This window comes from Lissotriton helveticus, chromosome 11, assembly GCF_964261635.1.
Source record: "Lissotriton helveticus chromosome 11, aLisHel1.1, whole genome shotgun sequence".
Classification (NCBI taxonomy): Eukaryota; Metazoa; Chordata; class Amphibia; order Caudata; family Salamandridae; genus Lissotriton; species Lissotriton helveticus.
This window is the reverse complement of record NC_136072.1, coordinates 692,339,203-692,361,316: the sequence shown is the minus strand read 5'-3', so window position 1 is coordinate 692,361,316 and position 22,114 is coordinate 692,339,203. Positions and strand designations below refer to the sequence as shown.

The 22,114-nt window shown below is 40.4% G+C and overlaps 1 protein-coding gene across 2 annotated transcripts in view; it reads right to left on the bottom strand.

The window, feature by feature from the left end:
• The window catches only part of LOC144791782 (indoleamine 2,3-dioxygenase 2-like), a 280,183-nt gene that overhangs the window by 38,756 nt on the left and 219,313 nt on the right, over nt 1-22,114 (bottom strand). For both annotated transcript variants that reach the window (XM_078666549.1, XM_078666548.1), the window contains one exon: nt 1,743-1,860. In XM_078666549.1, the coding sequence (XP_078522675.1) occupies nt 1,743-1,860 (118 nt within the window). The remainder of the gene's footprint in view (nt 1-1,742; nt 1,861-22,114) is intronic.

Genomic DNA, 22,114 nt, shown 5'->3' with positions numbered 1-22,114 from the left:
ATCACTATTACAAGTATACAGTTAACCATACAGTCACTCATACAATTACTATTCAAACTCCAGTGAGTGCAACAGTAGGGTAAGTGTTGGATAGTGAAGGGGTAAAAATTACTATTCTAACTCCAGTGAGTGCAACAGTAGGGTAAGAGTTGGATAGTGTAGGGGTAAAAATTACTATTCTAACTCCAGTGAGTGCAACAGTAGGGTATGTGTTGGATAGTGTAAGGTTACTATGTGTTGTAATGGTATGCATTGTAATGAATTGCGATGTAATGCCTGAGTTGTAGTGACATGCATTGTAATGACATGCGTTGTAGTGACATGCAATGTAATGGCTGTGTTGTAATGACATGCGATGTAAAGGATGTTGCGATGTAATGACTGCTATGTAAAGGTAGTGCGATGTAATGACTGCGTTAAAGGTTGTTTCCCCCTGCCACCACAAGCTCACATTAAACATTGCTTGCAGCAGTTTGACAGGCAATATATCCTGATCATGATTTTTTTGTTGTGACATACATATTCACACTGAGATTTGTGCTTGGGCATCAATGGTGTTCGGCACATAAATAATGTTGGTCATTTCCTTCCTATGTGGTTGCTCAGCATTTTCACAGAGATATCGTCTGTTATTTTAAAGTTTTTCAAAATTATTACATTGCAATTTTCAGGAAAAGGGTCCATGAATACTCAATTAAAGGGTACTACTTTAGTAAACATGGACTAGCCTGACCATACACATTCATTTGCTGTATAGCATTGCCATATTAATGTACATAGAGCCATTGAGCTACACTGGTTGGTATTTTGTCTGTAACATTTAAGAAGCATACCCCTGTGTTTAATAACATGTGGACCCGAATATACGTTTTTTGACCCCATATAACCCCCTGTTTGAGCAGGAATCAGAATTCTGAATTGACTGATAATCCTGCACACGTGGTTACATTTTGGCAGTTTAAACCTTATGGAATTGAACAGGGTGCAAGAGTACAGTATTCACAGTGACAGATTTGGTGCATTAAGCACCAAAATCAGCATGTTATTCCACAAACAGTCAGACCAAGAGCATTTTTTTCAAGCCCTCTACATCCTGAACGCTAGGAGCCACATTTGATCAATATGGGCAGACCATAGGGGCATATAAAAATATTTGTTCAGACCTTACATTAACCCCTCCCATGCTCGTGACAGAACCGTTCCGTCACGAGCCTCGGGTGAGCTGTGCTGGTGACGGAACGGTTCCGTCACGGCCCCGCCGCCGCGCCTGCGCGGCGCTGATTTCGCACCGGCGCGTTCTATTGAGCGGGCGGGGCCGTGACGGAACCGTTCCGTCACAAGCACAGCTCACCCGCGTGCCGTGACGCAGCGGTTCCGTCACGAGCACGGGACCGCCGCGCCGCCGCCCCGCCCCCTTAGCGCTGCGGCGGAATAGCCGCCGCAGCGAAGGGGTTAGGAATACAATTCTGAAACCTGGGATGTCAGCATAAACACCATGTTGAAATGATGCACATATTAAATGACACATGTTCAATAAATTCACTTCCTAGTTTATGCTTCCACTGCATTGACCAGTAAGCTATCAATTCTTGTTAACAAAAATTACGGAAAAACTGGATACATTACTTTAAAATATGTAATTTGCTAGTCTAGTTTTTCAAGTGTTCTAAAATGTTCAAATGCATACCATTTCTATTTATATTTTTAGATAAGACATGAAATCTACAATGCTTCTACTATACCATGCATTTTTTTGAACGCTTCCTTCATCTTTTCCAGGGAACGTGTAATTTGTTGCAGAGCTTCTATCAGAGATTCATCATTATTTTCCAAAATTGCATTCACAGCTTGAGCAACCGCCTAGAGATGAAAAACAAATGAGATACAGCATAACAGACAAATGATGGAAAAAATAAGTAGGTGAGCCCAAACAATCACTATATTTCATACACAAGCTGCTTTGTGTTTCCTATTATCCTTTATTGACTTTTAGGCAGTCCTGCATTATCTTTCACAAACTAACTAAAGGATTGGGAACATACATCTCCTAGCAATATGCATAATTAGCTTATCAGGTGGTCCTTTAGGGTTTTAAGAAAGAATGAGAATGACATTATACCAGCTCTCACAGACAAGGTGTAGGATACTTCTGCATTAGCTGCCACCAGGTAGTCAGGAGGTGTTTCTGCCTAGCGCAAAGCAAGGTAGAAAGATGCAGTTGCCTGTGTGATGTAAGATATAAGATAAATGTTTTAATCACATGTGTACACGTGTTTTGTATACTTTTTATTTAAATCATGATGAGTAACATCATGATTTCCTCTTCAAATTGTTTCAGAGGCCACAGTTATAAAACAAGTTAAGACTAGAAAATATGTCATCTATAGACATTTAACATGACTGCAGCGATGAGGTGAAGCGTAGCAGCATGCGCTATCCTGCATCCCCACCAAACATTGCCAATATAATCTTGTAAATTTCATTGCTCATCAAAATAGTTTCTGCTCTTTAAAACATTAACTTAAGGTCTGGTCCAATTTTATGTAATTCCGAACTATAGCTGCTTAAGGGGTTCAATTCAACAATATCACAGACGTATTATCCAAAAACAATAATATAGACTGCGGAATATCACTTAAATGGAAACGTTAGGTAATTGTGTGTCAATATAGGTTTATTATTCGCAAATCACATCTATTTATCTTGACAATGTTTGTATTAATCATGTAAATTACTATGGTGTTAAGGACAGTAAATCTGTACTTAACTATACATATTGACTGTGACAATATAATGTTGGCTATATTCTGCAATTAATATTGTTGCAGCTTTTTAATTTTAATCTTGACATACAATTCTTCTGGGGCGCTCTCCTGACTCCAAACATTTCTTCTTTTTTCCAATAATAATCTAGAAACTAGTATGCAACAGCTTCTGTAAATAGGATCTTATAAATGCAATTTATGTCTGACTACACATTTAACGTTTTCGAATTTCAGTGGGGGGACTCGCGCACAGCGCGTTTTCAAGATGGCCACCTGATGTGAGGCTCTGTGACACGTCGGAGATGCAGCTTCGTTTTTTGGCGTTTTTCCCCCAATTTTCGCGGTGAAAACGGGATGCCTGATAAGGGGAATACCTGGTGACTCACAGGATGCCATTGAATACCATTTAATGGGCTGCAGCTTCATGTGATGTCGCATTTCTTCTGATACCTTTCTCCGGCCACCATTTTGGATTTTCCTGACAGGAAATTTCTGCATAACTTTCTGGATACTTCTTCAGGTATTCACTTTTTGGCTTCTGTAGCCTTAATTTTGTCGCTCTCTGAGGCTTTGGGTCTTCTTCACCTATTTAAACAGGACTCTTTAAACCATCATATTTCAACTTACTTTGCCTGGGTGTTTCCTCAGTTACATGGACATATTTAAAAAATTGTTGCATTCAAGTAGAAAACTCTCTCCTGGCATATCTATATTGCACATTTCTACTTCTAATCCTTTGGTTGATTCTCTACATACTTCTGCAGCGATGTCTCACTCTAACTCTTCCAAGGCAGTTTCTTCACCAATTGCTCCACCAAAACTGCTGTCGCCTTCTCCTGCAAACAAACGTCTTAAGCTGGACCCTCCTTCTCCACCGAAGACTATCCTCCCTGTATCTTTGGATAATATCTTGGAGGAGATAAGGGAACTACGACCATTTGTAGAGGAAACTAATACTTGCCTACAAGACGTGGACACTAAATGGTCATCACTTGACTCCAGAATTTCCATAGTGGAGCAACAAGTTGGTGAGGTGCAAGCCACTTCTACAAAAATTTCATCTTTAGAGAAAGACATTCTGCTCTTAAAAAGTCTGCTGAAGACCTTGAAAACAGGAATAGGCATAATAACCTTCGTTTATATGGTCCTCCTGAAGGCATTGATGGGGTGACCAGTGTCCTTCTTCTCTTCTTTTCTCCCAAAACCTCGGGATTTACCAACATCAACGGCTCTGAATATTGAAAGAGCATATAGATGAAGCCCTCGCGTATCTTCTTCTTCAGCACCCTTGAAACCTTGTGTGCTGATACTCTTATTTTTGCACTTTACTGATCTTCTCCAAGTTCTGAATGCTGCAAAGGTTAAAAAACAGTTATCCTGGTCAGGAACCAAATTGTTTTTATCCCAGGTTGTGTGTACAGTGTCTGCCAAGACATGGAAAGAATTCCCTGAACTTCGACCAGCCCAACGCTCTTTGGGTGCTCGTTATGGTTTGTTCTATCCCGGTTTGCTCAAGGTGACTTTTCAAAATCACACATCCACTTTTATATAACTTGTGGACCTTCGCAAATTCATCAGTTGTCACTCTGCGGCTTCCATGGAAATTGCTGGCCCTTCCTTGAATACTTGACTTTATTTCTTGTGGTCACTGTTATCTTAGTCTTAACCATTAACTTTTTTACTTACTTTACAGGTTGTTATTCGTTGATGTTTTCCTATTAAGTCACATATTTTTCTCTATTACTTAAACAGTTTATTGTATATATTCCATACTCCTGTTTTCTGTTTATCTGGCTTCCCGATGTGGTGGATTTCCCTCCGCTGGTCGTGCTGTCTTTAGTGTCTGTCGCCAGTCCTTTACTCCATTTTGTGCTTCCCGAAAGGTATGTATTGCAGACTTAAATTTGTTTTGACATGTACCGTCCTCTCTCTTCTCTATCTTTGTCTCCCTCTCCCCTTTTTTTGCTTTCCCTTTCTTTACTGTTTCTTTTGGCTCATATCTCGTTTCATTCCTTTATTCTTGCTTTGTCTACTATTTCTCCTCGACTTCTTCACTATTGTAAGTTCTATTGTTCCATACTTACTGTTATCTTCTTCCATTCAGATTTGTTTCATGGAATATAAAAGGTTTTAATAGTCCTATAAAGAGGCAGAGAATTATCTCACATTTAGCCGGATTTATTTTTCTTACAAGAAACTAATTTATCAGACAGTGATGCTGTTAAGCTTAAATGTATTTGGGTTGGTTCTGTTCTTGTTTCTCGAACAATTACAAAGAAAAATGTCGTTATTATCTCATGCCATAAAACGTTGAAATGTTCTGTTACTTCACAAGAAATAGACACGGATGGTAGATTGATTTTGGTTAAGTTACTTATTAATAATAACATTTCTTTCACTGTCTTCAATATATATGGTCTGACCCAACCAGATTATAACGTCTGGCCTAGTATTATGAATAAATGTATCCAACATAAAGATGAATTTTCTATCCTTGAAGGCGACTGTAACCAGGTCATGGACCCTTTTATTGACTGTAAATCCCAAGTACATTTTATTCCTCACAAAACCCACAAACAATTTCATAGTACAATTACGCAGACACACCTCGTTGATGCTTGTAGACTATGCAACCCAGATCAAACAGCATTTTCCTTTTTCTCTCCTCCTCATGGTTCCCTAACTCGTTTAGATTACATCTTTATATCTCGCTCAAAATCTAATTTCTTCTTTGATTGAACCCATTTTGATCACAGATCATACTCCAGTGATTGCTGATTTTGACTTGCTCTGTCCGCAGCCCAAATCCTCTAGATGAAGATTTAACAATTCCCTTTTACAAGATCCAGCTTTCTCCTCCTCCTTCACTTCCTTTGCAGAAGAATTATTTTCTTTTCCATCTGTGTTTCCTGCTTTGGTTTGGGACACCTTCAAGGCTATTACCCAAGGCTTCATCATTGCTTTTGTATCCAGAAAGAAGAAACATACCCTCACTCAACATGAGGTCTTGCTAGCCAATAACAAGCACTTAGAACATCAATTTTATACTTCCTCATCAGACTCCATTCTGCAGAAGCTTGTTCGTGCTAAATTGGAGTTTAACAAGATTTCTACTGACAATGCTTCTTCTCTTCTACTCCGTAGCAGTAACCAGTATTATGGGGACGTAACAAGGTTGGATCACTCTTAGCTAACTATCTAAAGTCCAGGAAAGAGAGAGTCCTGATAGACTCTGTCCAGTCAGAAGATGGACAACATCTTTTCGAGGATCAAGACATTTTTGATGAATTTACAGCTTATTATAAAACCCTATATACTCCAGAAGCACCCTCATCGGACTCTCTTATTGACTCTTATCTTAGTAGTATTCCTCCCCTTCATCCACAGATCTGGACTTCAATTCCCTAGAATCGGACATATCGCTCCAGGAGATTACTAGCTCTCTAATATCACTAAAGAAAGATAAATCCCCTGCTCCTGACATTTTTTCAGTAGGATTTTACTTGCATTTCTCAAAACTCTTACTCCCTAAACTATTTAATCTCTTTCAACATTTCTGCAATATCGGTGAGGCAAGCAGTACTTTTCTGGAAGCCTCCAGGCCCGGACTGGCCATTGCGGGCACCGGGCAATCCCCCGGTGTGCCGCAAGGGTCGGGGCCGGTTTTGGGCCCCGGGGACGTTTTTGTTACAGGGCAGTTTTTGCAGCATAGCTGCAAAATCGTCCCTGTAATAAAATCGTCCGAAAACCGGCCCCGGCAAAGAGCTCGGTTGCACCCTAGGGGGCTGGCCGAGCACTTTGCCAGGGCCGGTTTTGGTTCTTTATCCTACTCCATAGCTGCTGTATCTATTGATGCAGAAAAAACTTTCGATAGAGTTGATTGGTCATTTCTTTTTAAAGCACTTAATTGGCATGGCTTTGGACCTAAATTAATTTCCCTGGTTTCATTACTCTATTCAACTCCTATTGCTTCTATTATTGTTAATGTTTTTTTTTTCAAAACATTTTTCACTTCATTGCAGTGTCCGACAAGGCTGCCCCTTATCTCCTCTTCTTTTTATTTTATCTCTCAAACCATTTCAGACTCACATTCATCATAACTCTTCTATTTTGTTTTTTTTATATGGAGACCATCACTTATATGCAGATGACATTCTACTCTTTATATCAAACTCTGAGATTTCTATGCCTCCGTTATTACAAGAATGTTTGGATTTTTTTAGCGGGATCTGGTTATGAGAGCAACTGTGACATAACAGAAATTCTTCCTATAACCAAGGGCCAAAGGGGGGATCCAGGGTGTTATAGGCCGATATCCTTAATTGATTCATCCTTTAAAATACTAGGGAAAGTTATATTGGCAAAAATCTCCACATGGGCTAATGACAACGATATCTTGTGTAATGCGCAGTATGGGTTCAGAACTGGGAGAGGCACAGAAGATCAGTGTCTAAACTTGCAGCTTATAATTAATAAATATACAGTGGCGTCTAAAGGGTCAATCCACCTGGCCTTTATGGACTTGTCCACAGCTTTTGACCTAGTTAATAGGTCAACGCTGTGGACAATGCTGTTGGATCTGGGTCTGGATCGGGCCCTTGTGAACTTCCTGGCAGAACTCCACAGAGACCTAAAAGCGTCAATACGCATGACACAAGAGGGAAAGTGTACTGCTGGCTTTAAGTCGGGAAGAGGTGTGCGCCAGGGGTGCATTTTGGCTCCAATGTTATTTTCTATTTATATCAACTCACTAGGAAATACCTTGGCTACAGCTACCGTTGATGTCCCATACATGGGGGGGCCCCATTGCCTGTTTTACTGTATGCTGATGATACAGTCCTGATATCGCGGACCTCCATCGGCTTACAACATCTTCTTAACTCTTTTGGGGCTTTTATGCACAAAATAGACCTTGTGGTGAATATGGAGAAATCCCATGTAATGTCCCTGGGGAAAGGGAAAAAAAACACTAAAACACTCTCCTGTAATGGCGTTGTATTAACAAAAGTTGAAGTCTTCACCTACCTTGGAGTGGTGTTTGATGACATGAGCTCCTGGGTACCCCAAGTTTCCAATAAAGCTGCTGCCGTGAGAAGATCGTCGGCCGCAATATTGGGCTTTGCAAAAAGATTGGGCGGAAAACAAGCAGAGGCCATACTGGCTATATATAGATCCAAAACTATAGCCATAGCAAGGTACGGATCAGCGATATGGGGCTATAAAGACTCTGCCCAAATACAGAGAGAGGAAAATAAATTCCTGCGCTCATTCTTAGGGCTGCCCCACTTTACGTCATCCTTTGCAGTACATATGGAATTGGTGCTGGGTTACATTGAGGATACCCTTAACATGGCACCACTCTTGTTTTGGATCAAAACATGGTTGAACCCAAACCTTACATTAAACCACAAGATCATTAAGGATTGTATGGGACGGGACAGAGCAAAGGATATTCAATGGCTCTCATCTGTAAAAACTACAGCAAAGCAACTGGGTCGGCCTGAATTATATCTTAACCCCGAAAACCTATGCAAGGATGATATCGTATGGGTAAAGAAACACTTTGTTGCTAACAGAGAAATAGAGCGTGAAGCCCGAGAAATTGTTAAGCCAACAGTAAGGTTACATTATTCCCTGATTACGACAATGTCTATACAACCCTATTTGACCATTGTCACAAGACCCTACCATCGGTGGCTTTCGTTTCAATCAAGCACACTTTTTGCTGGGCTATTACGTGAAGTGGTGTAGACCAATGGAAAATGAACCATGTAAATGCGATACCTTCTCTGACCAAGATCTAATACATTTTATGTTTTTTTGCCCTTTTTTTGTGGAAGGACGGAAAAAGTATATTGTACCATCCCTAAGGGATAGGGGGTTTGTACAGTTAAAACCTGCATTGCTATATTTACAACTTATGGAGTCCCCAGTAGTGATGTTTGGGGTTGCGAACTTTTTGATAGCATCTATCTGTGCCAGACGGAACAGATTACGGGATATTACATTATTGGAATTGAATAACGTTTAATTGCCATAGCTATCATGTATTACCATGTATACAATGAATCAATAATGCTACAAACTCACAATATAATTGTTATTAGATAATGAATACTTTTGTATTTGTATTGTATTCCTGGAACCATGTATATGGGCCGCTGTTTTCATATCCATGCATTGTATTGTTTTTATCAAATCGTCTTTTTTTTATATTTTTATAATATTGAAAGTCATCATGTATAGGTATAGCATACTTTTATGATTTTAAAATAATCGAATAAAGTGACTTTGACTCTGACTCTGACTCCTATAACCAAATTTTGTCTCAAACATCACTTTGACTCAACTGGATTTTATTGGAATAGCTCTAGAAATAAATACCTAGGTTTATGGTTTACAAATTCTATTTTCGATCCGGTTAAAATAAATATGAAAGAAAGTCTTGATCGTATTGCCAAACTACTCTCCTCTGGAATCGTCTTTTTCTTTCTTGGTGGGGACGCCTTGATTCTATCAAGATTATGGTCACTCCTTTTATGTTATATATTATTTCAATGATCCCAGTTTACAATCCTTCCATGTATTCCAAAAATCTTGACTCCATCCTATCCGAATTTCTATGGAATAATAAAAAATCCAGAATCTCTTTATCTCATCGTAGAAAACCAAAAACTACCGGAGGTGTGAACTTTCCAAACTTTAGGTTGTATCATAAAGATTTTTATTTTAAACAAGCTTCTTACTGGCTCCACACAGGTGTTTCCTTTTTCACCTATGGGGTAAAAAGCTGATTTCCTTTATGTTAATGGTGTGGGTCGTACATATATATTGTGTTAGCATGATGTATCTATATATTCCTAGAATAGAGGTATGCATAGTGCTTAATCTATAACTCCTTTTGCTAGTTAGTAAGGGTATATGCTGTGTGTGTGTTCTGCTTGCATCAGGTGGGCCGAAAACTGTACAGACGCCATCTTTTCTTGTCTGCGTTAGACACGAACAATGATCACGTGTTACCTTCCAATGGTTGTCAGGCCTTAGTTTAGTTGATTTGCTGGAGACAGCTGAATACACGCTATTCTCTCCCTGTGCTCGAAATCAAGGTCGCATCTGGCTTTGAGTTTGATAAGCGCATTCCTCAAGGCACCGCGCTTGCACTCCTAGGCACCAAGACGAAAGGGAGTCACCCCTCCTTAGCTTCCTAAAAATAGCTAAAGCAGAGCTTTGTACTAATCATGTGTGCCATATATGGTCCTTTCCAAGGGCCAAGTGCCAAGTAGTGTTTTTCCATGTACGGTGACTCCATATACCAGCCTAAAGTATATATGTATCATTTTGATTGTAAGCCAGCAGTCTTCTCCATGCACCGTGAGGGGTGAGGATGGGAGAGGCTCCTCTATAGAGTATTTGGTATAATAAACGATTGAACTTTCTACACTGCCAACTGACTGGTTATTTGATAATTGGTATTGGGCTATTGGTAAGTATAGCCTTTATGTTATTTTATGGTACGTCACACCCCTTTATGGGTTTGCATTGAACGCTGCTTATTTTCCCATTTCTCTATCGCAGAGATTCTCACAGTTACAGCTAAAACTAATATCACATCTTTTCCGCTATTTAAACATACTTGCTCACTGTTAAGACCTATCCGTCAACCAAAGATAATTTCCAGAACCACATTTTTGTGTTCTCCTCTTTGGCATAACAGTCTTCCCTTCATTAACAATAGACCTTTGTCTTGGTGCTCATGGAGAAGTAAAGGTATTATCTGGGTTCAGGACATGTTTGGTGGCATTTCTCCTTGTTCTTTTCCCTAATTCCAAGCTACTTTTAAAACTTCCATGCTAATTTTTACATAAATTATTGCAACTCAAGGAAGTATTTTGGAAGTTTTTCATTCCCTTCACCCTGAGGATTCCCTGTCTACACATGATCCGCCTTTCAGAATCTTGTCAGTATCTCAAAAGCCTCCCTGATTTATAAATTCTTTAATTCTGCTGATCCCGAGCGGCCTTAAACTGAGTTGGAACTCACATGGGAAACTGTTTTGGGTTGTGAATGGAGCACTTATTTTTGGTGCAAAATATGGACTAGATCGTTACAAATCCCTAGATCTGCGTCCACCACTCAATCTGTTTTTTCTATACCATAGACTATTTGTTACTCCCTTTTCCATTGCTAATTTTACACACTCTAATAATGCGACCTGCTGGTTCTGCGACCACCCTTTAGCTGACCTTTGCCAACTCCTGTTTTCATGCTGCCAAGTCCCTTCTTTTTGGGTGCAAGTTTGGTCTCGAATCGCAATTGTTTTTAATTTACATATTCCTGTATCAAACAATCTTCTCTTTACGGGAAGTCTATCAGAGTTACTTGGGTTGGTGTTGCATGAACAAGGGCTGTTTCACCTCATGTTAGCTTTGGCTTTTTCAACTAATTACACTCAATTGGAAATGCTCACATAATCTTCCAGTCAAGTCTTGGTGGAAAACTGTATGTCATTATCATAGGTTGGATATTTCTTTTGCCTCCTATTGTAATCCTCATGTAAATAGAGACCTATTTTGGTTACCACTAACTACTTATTTAAATAGGATCTCCATCACTCATGGCTCCGACTACAGGTCTGAAAACTTCCAGCCTCCATGATTTTCTATTTATTTGCCTTTTTTCTCTTCAGTAGCTTTTAGCATTAGACATTTTAGCTGAAAATATGATAACTTTATTCCTTTTTTGTTCTAATGAGTATTTATTTCTTTTTGATACTTAATTTCAAAGCATGTTTTATCTCACCCCCTTTCTTTCCCTCCCTCCTTTCCCCCCTGTAAACCCTAAAATGTAAACAGCTTTCTGCTATGTTATATGGCATTCTTTTATTTCACATGTTGGTTATTTTCAAATATTGTTACATTTTTGCCCTGTGTTCTATGATGTTTAATTTGTCAATAAAGCATATTAAACTTAAAAAGAATTTGTGGGCAAATTTCCTTCATTTATGGAATCCATATCATGCAAGATTTGTCCTTAAATTCAAAACTTGACAGTTTCTAAGTCTGTTAAATTATAATCTCTTTTTAGCTCATCTAAAGAAATCATTCTTACACTGGACCATACACATTGAATTAAGGTAATTCCAGAGACTAGTGATATTTTCGAATTAAGCATCCTATTAGTAATTTAACACTAGTATTGGTCCACAATCAAGCATATTAATATATGTCTAAATTGAACATATTTTCTGATAATTTTCTGACAAGTTGCATTGTGGTAAGAGTTAAATGCATTTCTGATCAAATTGTTATTCTGAAACAAACTATGTTGAATAAATCAAGGTCTCCATTACACTGATTCAAATATAGACTCATTGAGGCATGTCTGACAATGGTATCACCACTGTACTAAATAATTGTCGGAGTAAAATCAATCAATCAATCAATCAATTAATCAAGAATTTGTGAAGCCAAAGAGCCAGGTCTTGAGGCTCTTCGTAAAGGTGTGCAGAGTGGAGGAACATCTGATTTTGAGCTGGAGTTCATTCCAGGTCTTTGCCGGGATGTAGGCATAGGCTCTTTAACCCGCTCTGGCTCTGTGGATGTGCGGGGTTTCGGCAAGGGCGAGGTCGTTGGAGCGGAGGATTCTATTGGGTACGTGGAAGGAAACTCTTTCATTGAGGTACTGTGGTCCAGTGTTGTGGAGAGATTTGTAGGCATGAGTGAGTAGTTTGAAGGTTACTCTCTTCTTGACGGGGAGCCAGCGGAAGTCACGTAGGTGCTGGGTGATATGGTCATGTTGTGGGATGTCGAGGACGAGTCTGGCAGCGGTGCTCTGAATGGTCTGGAGTTTTCGGAGCAGGGATTTTTTGATTCTGGCATGGAGGGTGTTTCCGTAGTCCAGTCTGCTTGTTATGATTGCGTGGGAGACAGTCTTTCTGGATTCTGGGGGGGTAACAATTTGAAGGTCCTGCGAAGGATGCGGAGGGTGTTGAAGCATTTGGAGGAGACGGCGTTGATCAGTCGGGTCATGGTGAGGGAGGTGTTGATTATGATGCTGAGGTTCCGGGCATGGTCCGTGGGTGTGGCGGGGTTGCCGAGAGCAGTGGGCCACCAGGTGTTTTCCCATGCTGAGGGGGTGGGTCTGAGGACTTCTGTATGGCCTGAGTTGAGCTTCAAGCAGCTGCTACTCATCCAGGATGTGACGTCTTTCATTCCTTCCTGGACGCTGAGTCTGGTGGTGTTGGGTTCCTTTGTAGGGAGAGGATGAGTGGGCGTTGTTGGCGTAGGATACAATGCTGAGTCCAAGCTGTCTGACGATGGCAGCGATGGGGGCCATGTAGGTGTTAAAGAGCGTGGGGATGAGCAATAATCCTTGGGGTACACCTCAATTGATCTCAATGGGTTTCGAAGTGGAAAGGCGGGATTCTGGTTCTTTGGGTTTGGCCAGTGAGGAAAAAGCTGATCCAGCCGAGTGCGGTTCCCTGTATGCCGGTGTCATGGAGTCTGGTGGTGAGAGTGCGGTGGGAGACAGTGTCTAAGGCTGCAGAGAGGTCTAGTAAGATGAGTGCCGCAGTATGGCCCTGGTTGAGTAGATTGCAGATGTCATCTGTGGTGGTGAGAAGTCGATCTCGGTGCTCTGTTTGCTGCAGAATCTGGATTGGGAAGAGTCCAGGTTGGAGTTGGCTTCGATAAAGTGTGTGAACTGGATTTTGACGATCTTCTCGCTGACTTTAGCCACAAAGAGGAGGAGAGAGATGGGTCTGTAGTTTTTGAGGTCCCGTCGAGTCTGCTGAGGGCTTTTTGAGGAGCGGCTTGACTTCTGCACGTTTCCAGTCATTGGGCAATGAGCCAGATGCGAAGGTGGCGTTGATGGTGCGTCGTAGCTAGTGTGCTACGGCGGCAGCTCTGTGGAAGATATGTGGCGGTGGAACTTTTCTAAGCAAAGGAAACAACATCCTTTATATAGGCCTGTATTTGCGTACTTTAAAAACACATTTTGGTTTGGTTGTTTTGACCATAAACTAAAGACAAAGGGCCAGATGTAGGTAGCCTAATACCGGTCGGTAACGGCCGAAATTACCGAATTTCGGCCGTTACTGACTGGTATTAGGCTTTTTAGATGTAGGAGGCCAAATTGAAGGATTCGGTAATTTACCGAATCAGTAATTAAAGGAATAGGTAAATTACCAAATCCTTAAGATACCGATTCGGTAATTTACTGAATCCCTAATGTAGGGAGCACTCAAGTGAGTGCATTTCTCATTTAAGGATTCGTTATTTACCACCAACTACAAGTTGGTGGTAAATATCAAAAAACGTTAAAAAAACAATTTTGTGCTTTTTTAATAGTGCCATGTGGCAGACATACATGCCCTTAGGGCATGTATGTGTGCCACATGTGCACCCATGCACTATTCAGGGGTGCAACAGGGTGTAAATGTGACACCCTGCCACCCTTGTAAGTCTTCCCCCTATTACCGATTCGGTATTTACCGAATCAGTATTTCCCATTCATTCCTATTGGCCTCTAGGACCATAGGAATGAATGTGAATTACTGATTCGGTAAATAACGAATCGGTAAATACCGAATATTACCGATTCGGTAATATTTACCGAATCATTAGCTACATCACATTTACCGATTCCTAAATACTGAATCGGTAATATATGATTACCTACTTCAGGCCCAAAATGATTTCTCTATTGTTTATATTTTTTAATTGGACATTGTTTTGCAGGATTGCTTAACACAGCATTTATGGAGCACTGAATATTTTTATGGCATTTATTGTCTAAATAATCCTACATTGTTTTCCTTTTCATCAAAATGGAAAAAGTGTCTTGATTACCTAACACAACATTTAGGGAGCACTGAATATTTGTAAGGCATTTATTCTCTCAATAATCCTACATTGTTTTCCCATTCATCAAAATGTAAAAAGTGTCTTGATTACTGATATGATGTTCCATATAGCTCTCAGAATCCAGATGAGAAAGGCATATGTTGAACTTTGTTTAGCAAGAATTACTTTTCACTTTTTCAAAGGAAGCCACATAGTAGTTAGAAATGGAGCCATTCACAAGGCCATAAGCTAGATTCCAGTGACCAGCTCAATGTTCCAAAGATTAAAGAAAAGCTTATTAGAGCTAGTGTCGAGTGAAAAATAAAAGAATGGGTCTGTAAGAGACCTGGCAGATCAATAATATTGTAATAATGTGACTTCGACTAGAAAATGTTTCCTATAGAATAATTTGCTTTAACATGTTTTGCTATAAAATTATTTTCTTATAGAAACAGACATAAATGTTAGGTCTATTATAAATGTTCATCTGTTAAGTGCTGCAGCCATGTTTCCATTAAGGGTGCATCTTGTGTTCTGCAGAAAGTTTGTAGTTGGTTTATAACAAAATATTTCTATCCTGTCAGGAAGGAAGGTATCGGGCATGCCTGGAACTCAGATGAAAATAACTGATCGTGCCAGCAGTGATCTGCCTGGCATGTTGCTGTTGGAGACTGACTGCTGTAATAATCAATGAATGTTGTTTTTTAATATGGTACCAAAATATTGAAGTCAGAATATGGTTGACTTTGATATTGCATACTAAGTATTGTTTACAAAATATTGTCTTTTTAAAAACATAAAATGTATTTCCACGTGGACGTTATTTTTGGAAACTATTTTTAGGTGCGTTTAATTATATCATAGCAATGTTTTAGTAGTATCCTAGTTGCTCCTATCACTTTTTGAAAGATGTATGTCAAAACAAGATTTGACATGTGATCCAGGATGAATTATGCGACTCATGTTCCTCCAAAGGACAAGTTTAATGCCCATATGTATTGAGGTACTTCACTTTGGATTGTTTCAATAGGTGTCACACCTATCACCATGAGGACTTGCTGGCTATCCCTCTGTACTGCCAATGAAATGCCAATCGATGGTATGGATCCCTATCTTTGTTTCTGAACAGGCTGCATTGGACTGATGTGGCATCTATTTCCTCAGGCAGCTGCCTTAAGGCATCAACCCAGTTTATACATTTCTGACATTTCGTTTAAGTCATCCACAGCCGTGTTAAACTTCACTATTAACATCGCCTCTCTCCTGGATAGCTTTTCTTCAATGTCGCCCCCTCTGAGGTCTTGCTCCACTTTTGAGATGATAGTCCATCTAAGGTCTTTTTCTGTATGGTTATGTAATCTCCAGTGTTCCACCAATGGTGCTGTTTAAATATTCTTTTTTATTCTAGATTTGTGTTGGGTAATTCGCATTCTTATTTCTTGATTTGTTTTGCCAATGTACAGCATGTTGCACGGGCATTTTATTCCATACACTACATTGCGTGATTTGCAAATGGTAAACGCCTCGTGTTTCCAATATAGTGTATTATGTTGAAACAGGACTCCTTCTTCTGTTGTGGCGCAGCAAATACAAGTACCACATCTGTGGTGTCCTTGTATCGGGGGCAAACCTACAAATGATCTTACTGTAGACTGATTTTTTGAGGCAGGGCTGCCCGCACTAATTGGTTGGCAACACTTTGGTCTTTTCTGAAGGCAAACAACGGCTTGTTTTTCAATGTCTCATTCAAGTTTTTTACTAGATGCAAATTCTGGATGATTACTCTCTCAAGATTTGAATTTTGACAATAGGTGGATACACAAACAATTCTCTCAATAGGGACTTTATCTTTTTTTTCCAAAAGCACTTCTCTAGGGGTCCACCAAGCTCGCTTCATTGCCCTTTTGAGAAGTTTCTTAGGATACCCTCGATCTTTCAAATTTTCTGTCAGTTTTGTAGCATGCAGCATGTATTCATCTTTATAGTGAATTCCTTTTTATTCTGAGGTATTGCCCATAAGGCAGGTTTTCCTTCAAATTCCTGGTATTATTGCTCAGAAAGTGGAGGGCTTTGTTTCGGTCTGTTGTTTTTTAAAACAAAGTTGTAACAAGACCTCCTTCTGCCAGGTAAACCTCCACGTCCAGGAAAGACATTTTTATCTTAGAATAGTTTATGCTGAACTTAATCTCTTGTGTTCGATTATTTAGCCATTCATGGAATTTGATCAAATTCTCCTCATTTCCAGTCCAGACCATGAAAACGTTGTTGATGTAATGACTCCAATTTGTAATGAATTCTCCAAAAGGGTTATTATGGTAAATGAACTTATTTTTGTATTTCGCCATGAATAACATGGCTAGCTCTGGGGCAAAATGACACCCCATAGCTACGCCCCTTATTTGATAAAAAAATTCACCATTAAAATTGAAGCAATTTTTTCTCAGAGCAAAGCTCGCCAGTTCCATGATGAAATCTGTGGGTACTTGTATAGGTCTTTCTCTACTTTCAAGGTATGCTGCAATTACCTATAGGCCTTCCACTTGGGGGATTTGGGTATATAATGATACCACATCTAATCTCACAAGATAGTGTGTGTTTTCTTCAAAAGCAATTGTTGTTAATTTGTTAATGAAATCCGTTGTATCTTTTAGAAATGATTTAAATTGGGACATGAATTGTTTCAAAAAGAAATCGACTAATTTTGAAATTGGTTCTAAGAGTGACTCGCAACCGGAAACTATACGACTTCCGGGTGGCGATGTTTCGTTCTTGTGCACTTTCGGAAGAACATAAAACATAGGGATCCTTGGGTTCTACATTGCAAGTAATCATATTCCTTTTTCCCCATAAAGCCCTGAGTACGGCCTTTTTCCAAAATTGAGTTTAGTTGACTTTTAATTCTGGTGTAGGATCTTTTTTTTTTTTTTTTTTTTATTGTTTTTATTGTTGCATTACAATTTCAAATTCAGTCTCGTAAGCATTACGACGAGTGGCGTCAACATTCCGCCAGCTGTCATCCGGATCGCAACTTTTTCATTTTTTATAACTAACAACGATAACATCCAGGTGTGTAACATGGTTTTACAGAAACGTATTATGTACACAGTACCATCTATGCATTGCATGTCTGCCTCCACATCCCTCCCCCCACAGATAGTCGCCTAATCTCTTATGCCTAAGGGACTTTAGGAGACCCAGTATGCCCGTGCCCTTCCCTTCCTTTTCTCCCCTCATGCCCGGTCTCAATCTACATCTTCATCTTCCTCTGAGTTATCCCCTTCATCCTCTTCCGGCAATGGTTCACATGGCTCCCCTCTATATGTATTCCACGGTAGCCATATTCTGTTCCATTTACGTGGATTCGCCCTTTGTTGGTATATCGCCCGTTCCGTCACCATAATCATGTCCATATTTTTACACCACTGTGCCAAAGTCGGTGTCTCAGCCACTCCCCATTTCTGTGCTATGTCCCGCTTTGCTAGCATCATCCCTATGATCACCCATAGTCGCCCCTGTGGCGTGAGGTCGGTCGGGCCCCACACATTCAGCAAACAAATTCTAGGGTCAGGAGTGAACGGGAGTTGCAAAGTCTGAGCGACCGTACGTGCCACTCGCTTCCAGTATTCTGCTATACACGGACAGGACCACAGGGTGTGAAACAATGTGCCCTCCTCCCCACAATTTCGCAAGCAGCATGAGTGTTCTGCCCTCTGGAATTTGTGAAGTGTGGTGCGCGTGTAGTATACTCTGTGCAGTATCTTGAATTGTACCAGACGGAATCTCGCTGATATTCCCGCCTCTCTAGGTGATGCCATTGCGGCATTCCAATTTGTCTCATCCAGGTCCCCAACATCATCCTCCCACTTCTCTTTCAAGCGTTGTAAGGGGTCAGGCAAGTTATTTATCAATTTGCGATATGTGAGGGACGTGGCGCTGGCTTCCATGTAATCAGTGAGTAGCCGGTCTTCCAAGGGGGCCGAGTCCGGGACGTTGGTTCCCGGTGTTAATACTGCTAGCAATGCGTGCCTAATCTGAATGTAGCGGTATGTCTCAGTGGTGTTCAGCTCATACTGTTCTCTCAGGGTGTCGAATGGGACCACTCCCTCCCGTGTCCATAGATCCCCCACCGTGGAGATCCCTATAGTGTCCCATTTATCAAATCCTTTACTACGTCTCAAGTTGCCCAGTGCCTTAGAGTCCCACAAGGGTGTAAGCTGTGTAAGCACCCCCCCCCCCATTTCAGACGAGATTGGGCTTTATGCCATAAAGTTACAGTGTGCTTAGTCGGGCCTATTAGTTTTGCTGACAGGCCCTTGTTGTAGAGCGGGGCAAGTAGCGTAGTAGTGCCGAGCTGACGTCTATCCGCTAGGTATGCCGGGTCCTCCTGCGGCGCATGCATCCATTGGTTGATCACCTTGAGGTGTGCTGCCCAGTAATATAATTCCAGATTCGGGAGTGCAATCCCCCCACTGTACCAGTCCCTAATCAGCTTCGCCTGTGCTACTCTCGCCGGTTTATCTCCCCATAATAGGCCTGACAGTTGCCCCGCTATCTGTTTGAAAAAGGAAGGTGGGACCAGTGCCGGCGTGTTTTCCAAAACATATAGGAACCTGGGTAGCGCCATCATTTTGAAAAGTGCGGCTCTGCCCAGTAATGTCAGCGGGAGTGTCCGCCAATGGCGTACGTCCGCCTTCAGTCTTTCGAGCAGGGGCCTGAGGTTGAGATCCTGAAAAGTCATCTGATCTCGGGTGATTCGAATCCCTAGATATCGAAAGGAGATTGTTTCCACCATCAAGGGGCAGTCTACCTCCAAACACGGTGGGGGCCCATGCAGCATATAGATCACCGACTTCATCCAGTTAATCTTGTACCCTGAGGCTATGCCCTGTCGTTCACACAATGCCAGCAGCACTGGAATTCCCTCTGCCGGGTTCTCAAGGTAGATTAGCATGTCGTCCGCGTATAAGGACACTCTGTCCTCCCAGCCTTTACCCCAGGAAATGCCACGCAGCAGCGGTGTGGTCCTGATAATCGTGGCCAATGGCTCAAGCACCAGGGCAAATAGCAGCGGGGAGAGCGGGCAGCCTTTGTAGGATCTTTTTTGATTTTTCTATAGCACTCGCTGTCACTCAATTGCCTCATCACTTCTGAGGTATATTCCATGGTTTCCCAAACTACAATAGAACTGCCTTTGTCGGCCTGTCTTATTATAACAGAGGTGTCGTTCTTAAGATTATTCAAAGCTTCCATTTCAGATTTGGATATATTATATTGGAACCCTCTTTTTTCTTTTCTTTATTGACAATAGAATCGTTTTTTCAAAGGTTAATACCTCTTTTGGAACTTTATTTGAAGGTGGGCAGAGGGCAGATTTTTTTCTTAGGCCTGTGATCTCCATGGTTTGGTTAAAGGGATTGTCAGCAAAAAATGTTTTAAGTCTTATTTTTCGGCAGAATTCAATCGCCTCTGTTTTTAGTCTAACAAAATCTGTGTTTTTAAAGGGAACGAATGATAGTCCCTTTTCAAGTATGCTTTTCTCATCCTTTGTTAAGATCTTTTTGGACAGATTGTATATTGGTGATATTGGTTTTTGTAGGTCTGAAGATGGGCAGACATTTTCCATGGTTGTTTGTTGTATGCACTTTGGTGGCCTCTCCCTAAAAAAGGAGGAACTTGTTGTTGCTGAAAAGACCCTCTTCTATTCACGTTTCTCCGTGTGACACTAGTCTCTCCTTCGCTGTCACTCGAGGTGGACAAGGTGTCAAAAAATGTTATAAAATTAATTCAGGATCTTCCTTGGAATTCTTGAAGATGTCTACGTGATTCCGGTCTAGAGTAGAAATCTGATTGTAGATATGGATAGACTTTTTTGAAAGTGAAGTTTTTTTTATTTTTCTTCAATTGATTCTCTTTTTGATTGATAGTGTAGTCTCTAAACTCTGATATCTCTTTATCAACTTTTTCTAACATGGCCTTCGAGTCAGTTATCAATTGGTTTGTTTTAATCTCGGATTCCAATAATGGATTCTTGGAATCCGAGATTAAAACAAACCAATTGATAACTGACTTGAAGGCCCTGTTAGAAATAGAAATGTGAATAGTGGTGTTTGTTAGACATGATTTGAAGAGGTGATACATCTGGAGTTTTTATCTTGTGCTTTCTTAAAATAGTTTCCCACATTGGAGCTCATTGATTAGAGCAGCTTGAAGGTAAGCGTGTTTGGTAAGAAGCCACAAAGTAAAAAGAGGTCCATGTGGGCAATTGAAGTTTACATAAGACTATATGTCATTTTGCTTTACAGCTACGTGGTCCTGATGAGAACTCTACAATTATGATTAGTTCGAAACGCGTAGACCAGTTTGTTTTCCAGCTATAGGAATTTAAAACAGAGTGCAACTGTTTTGAATTTATGATTCCATGTGTTGTTATATCTTTTTCCATGGCTGTTCTTGCAAATAATAATTCAAAAGTTTTTGGAAATTGAAATTTGAAGAGGGCGAGTGTGTTGTGTGGTGAATGAAATAAAAGAGAGTGTGAAGAGAGTATGAGAAAGAGAAAATGTTAAAGGTTATGATAAGTTTTTATTTAATAAGATTTTTTGTTACGAGGTGCAATGTTAACAATGTGATGGATTTGTAAAAAATGTGATTTATTTCAGACAGAAAAAGAAGTCTAAGATACATGTTGTAGGATATTCAATGTGTAGTTTTGTCGTGTTGAGAGGCTTGGCCTTACTGCTGAGAGTCCGTGCCCAGTGCTGTTATTAGTTTACAATGTAAAGGCATGCTTTGTAAAGGCATATGCATGGTAAAATTTTCCCTGGTAATGCATAGTAACAGCACTTGCGTTGTTACAACTGTGTTGTAATGCTAACACATTGTAAGGACCGCGTTGTAATTGTTGATTGCCCCCCCACCTTCCTGGGGTGACCTATATGTACTAAAAAGGAAAGTTACGGCCTGGCAAATTGTTAAACTTGCCAGGTTTACATGGCAGTTTAAAACTGCTCCTCAAAGCCATGCAATGGAAGGCCTGAGACATGGTTAAAGGTTAAAGGTCTACTTAAGTGGATAGCACAGTCTGTGCTGTGGGCCCACTGGTAACATTACATTTACAGGCCTTGGCACATGTAGTGCACTTTACTAAGGACTTTTAAGTAAATTTAATATGCCAGTTGTGGGTAAAGACAATATTACCAGGTTTTAAGAAAGAGCAAAAGAACTTTAGCACTGGTCAGCATTGGAAAACTGTGTAGAATCCGAAGGCCAGCAAAAGCAAAGTCAGCAAAAACAGGAGCTCCAAAGTCAAAAAGTTAGGGTAATCCATGTCACAGATGCCAGGTCTAACAATAGGACTGTACTATCTTTTACTGTCCTAACTTTTTATGTGTGGAGATTGCACAGCTGTAAAACTACTGCTAGTAAAATATATTTGAGAATAGCAAACAATTGTACATTTACACAAAAGTGTAGGTTTACCCTTGTGAATTAGGCCCTAAATATTTT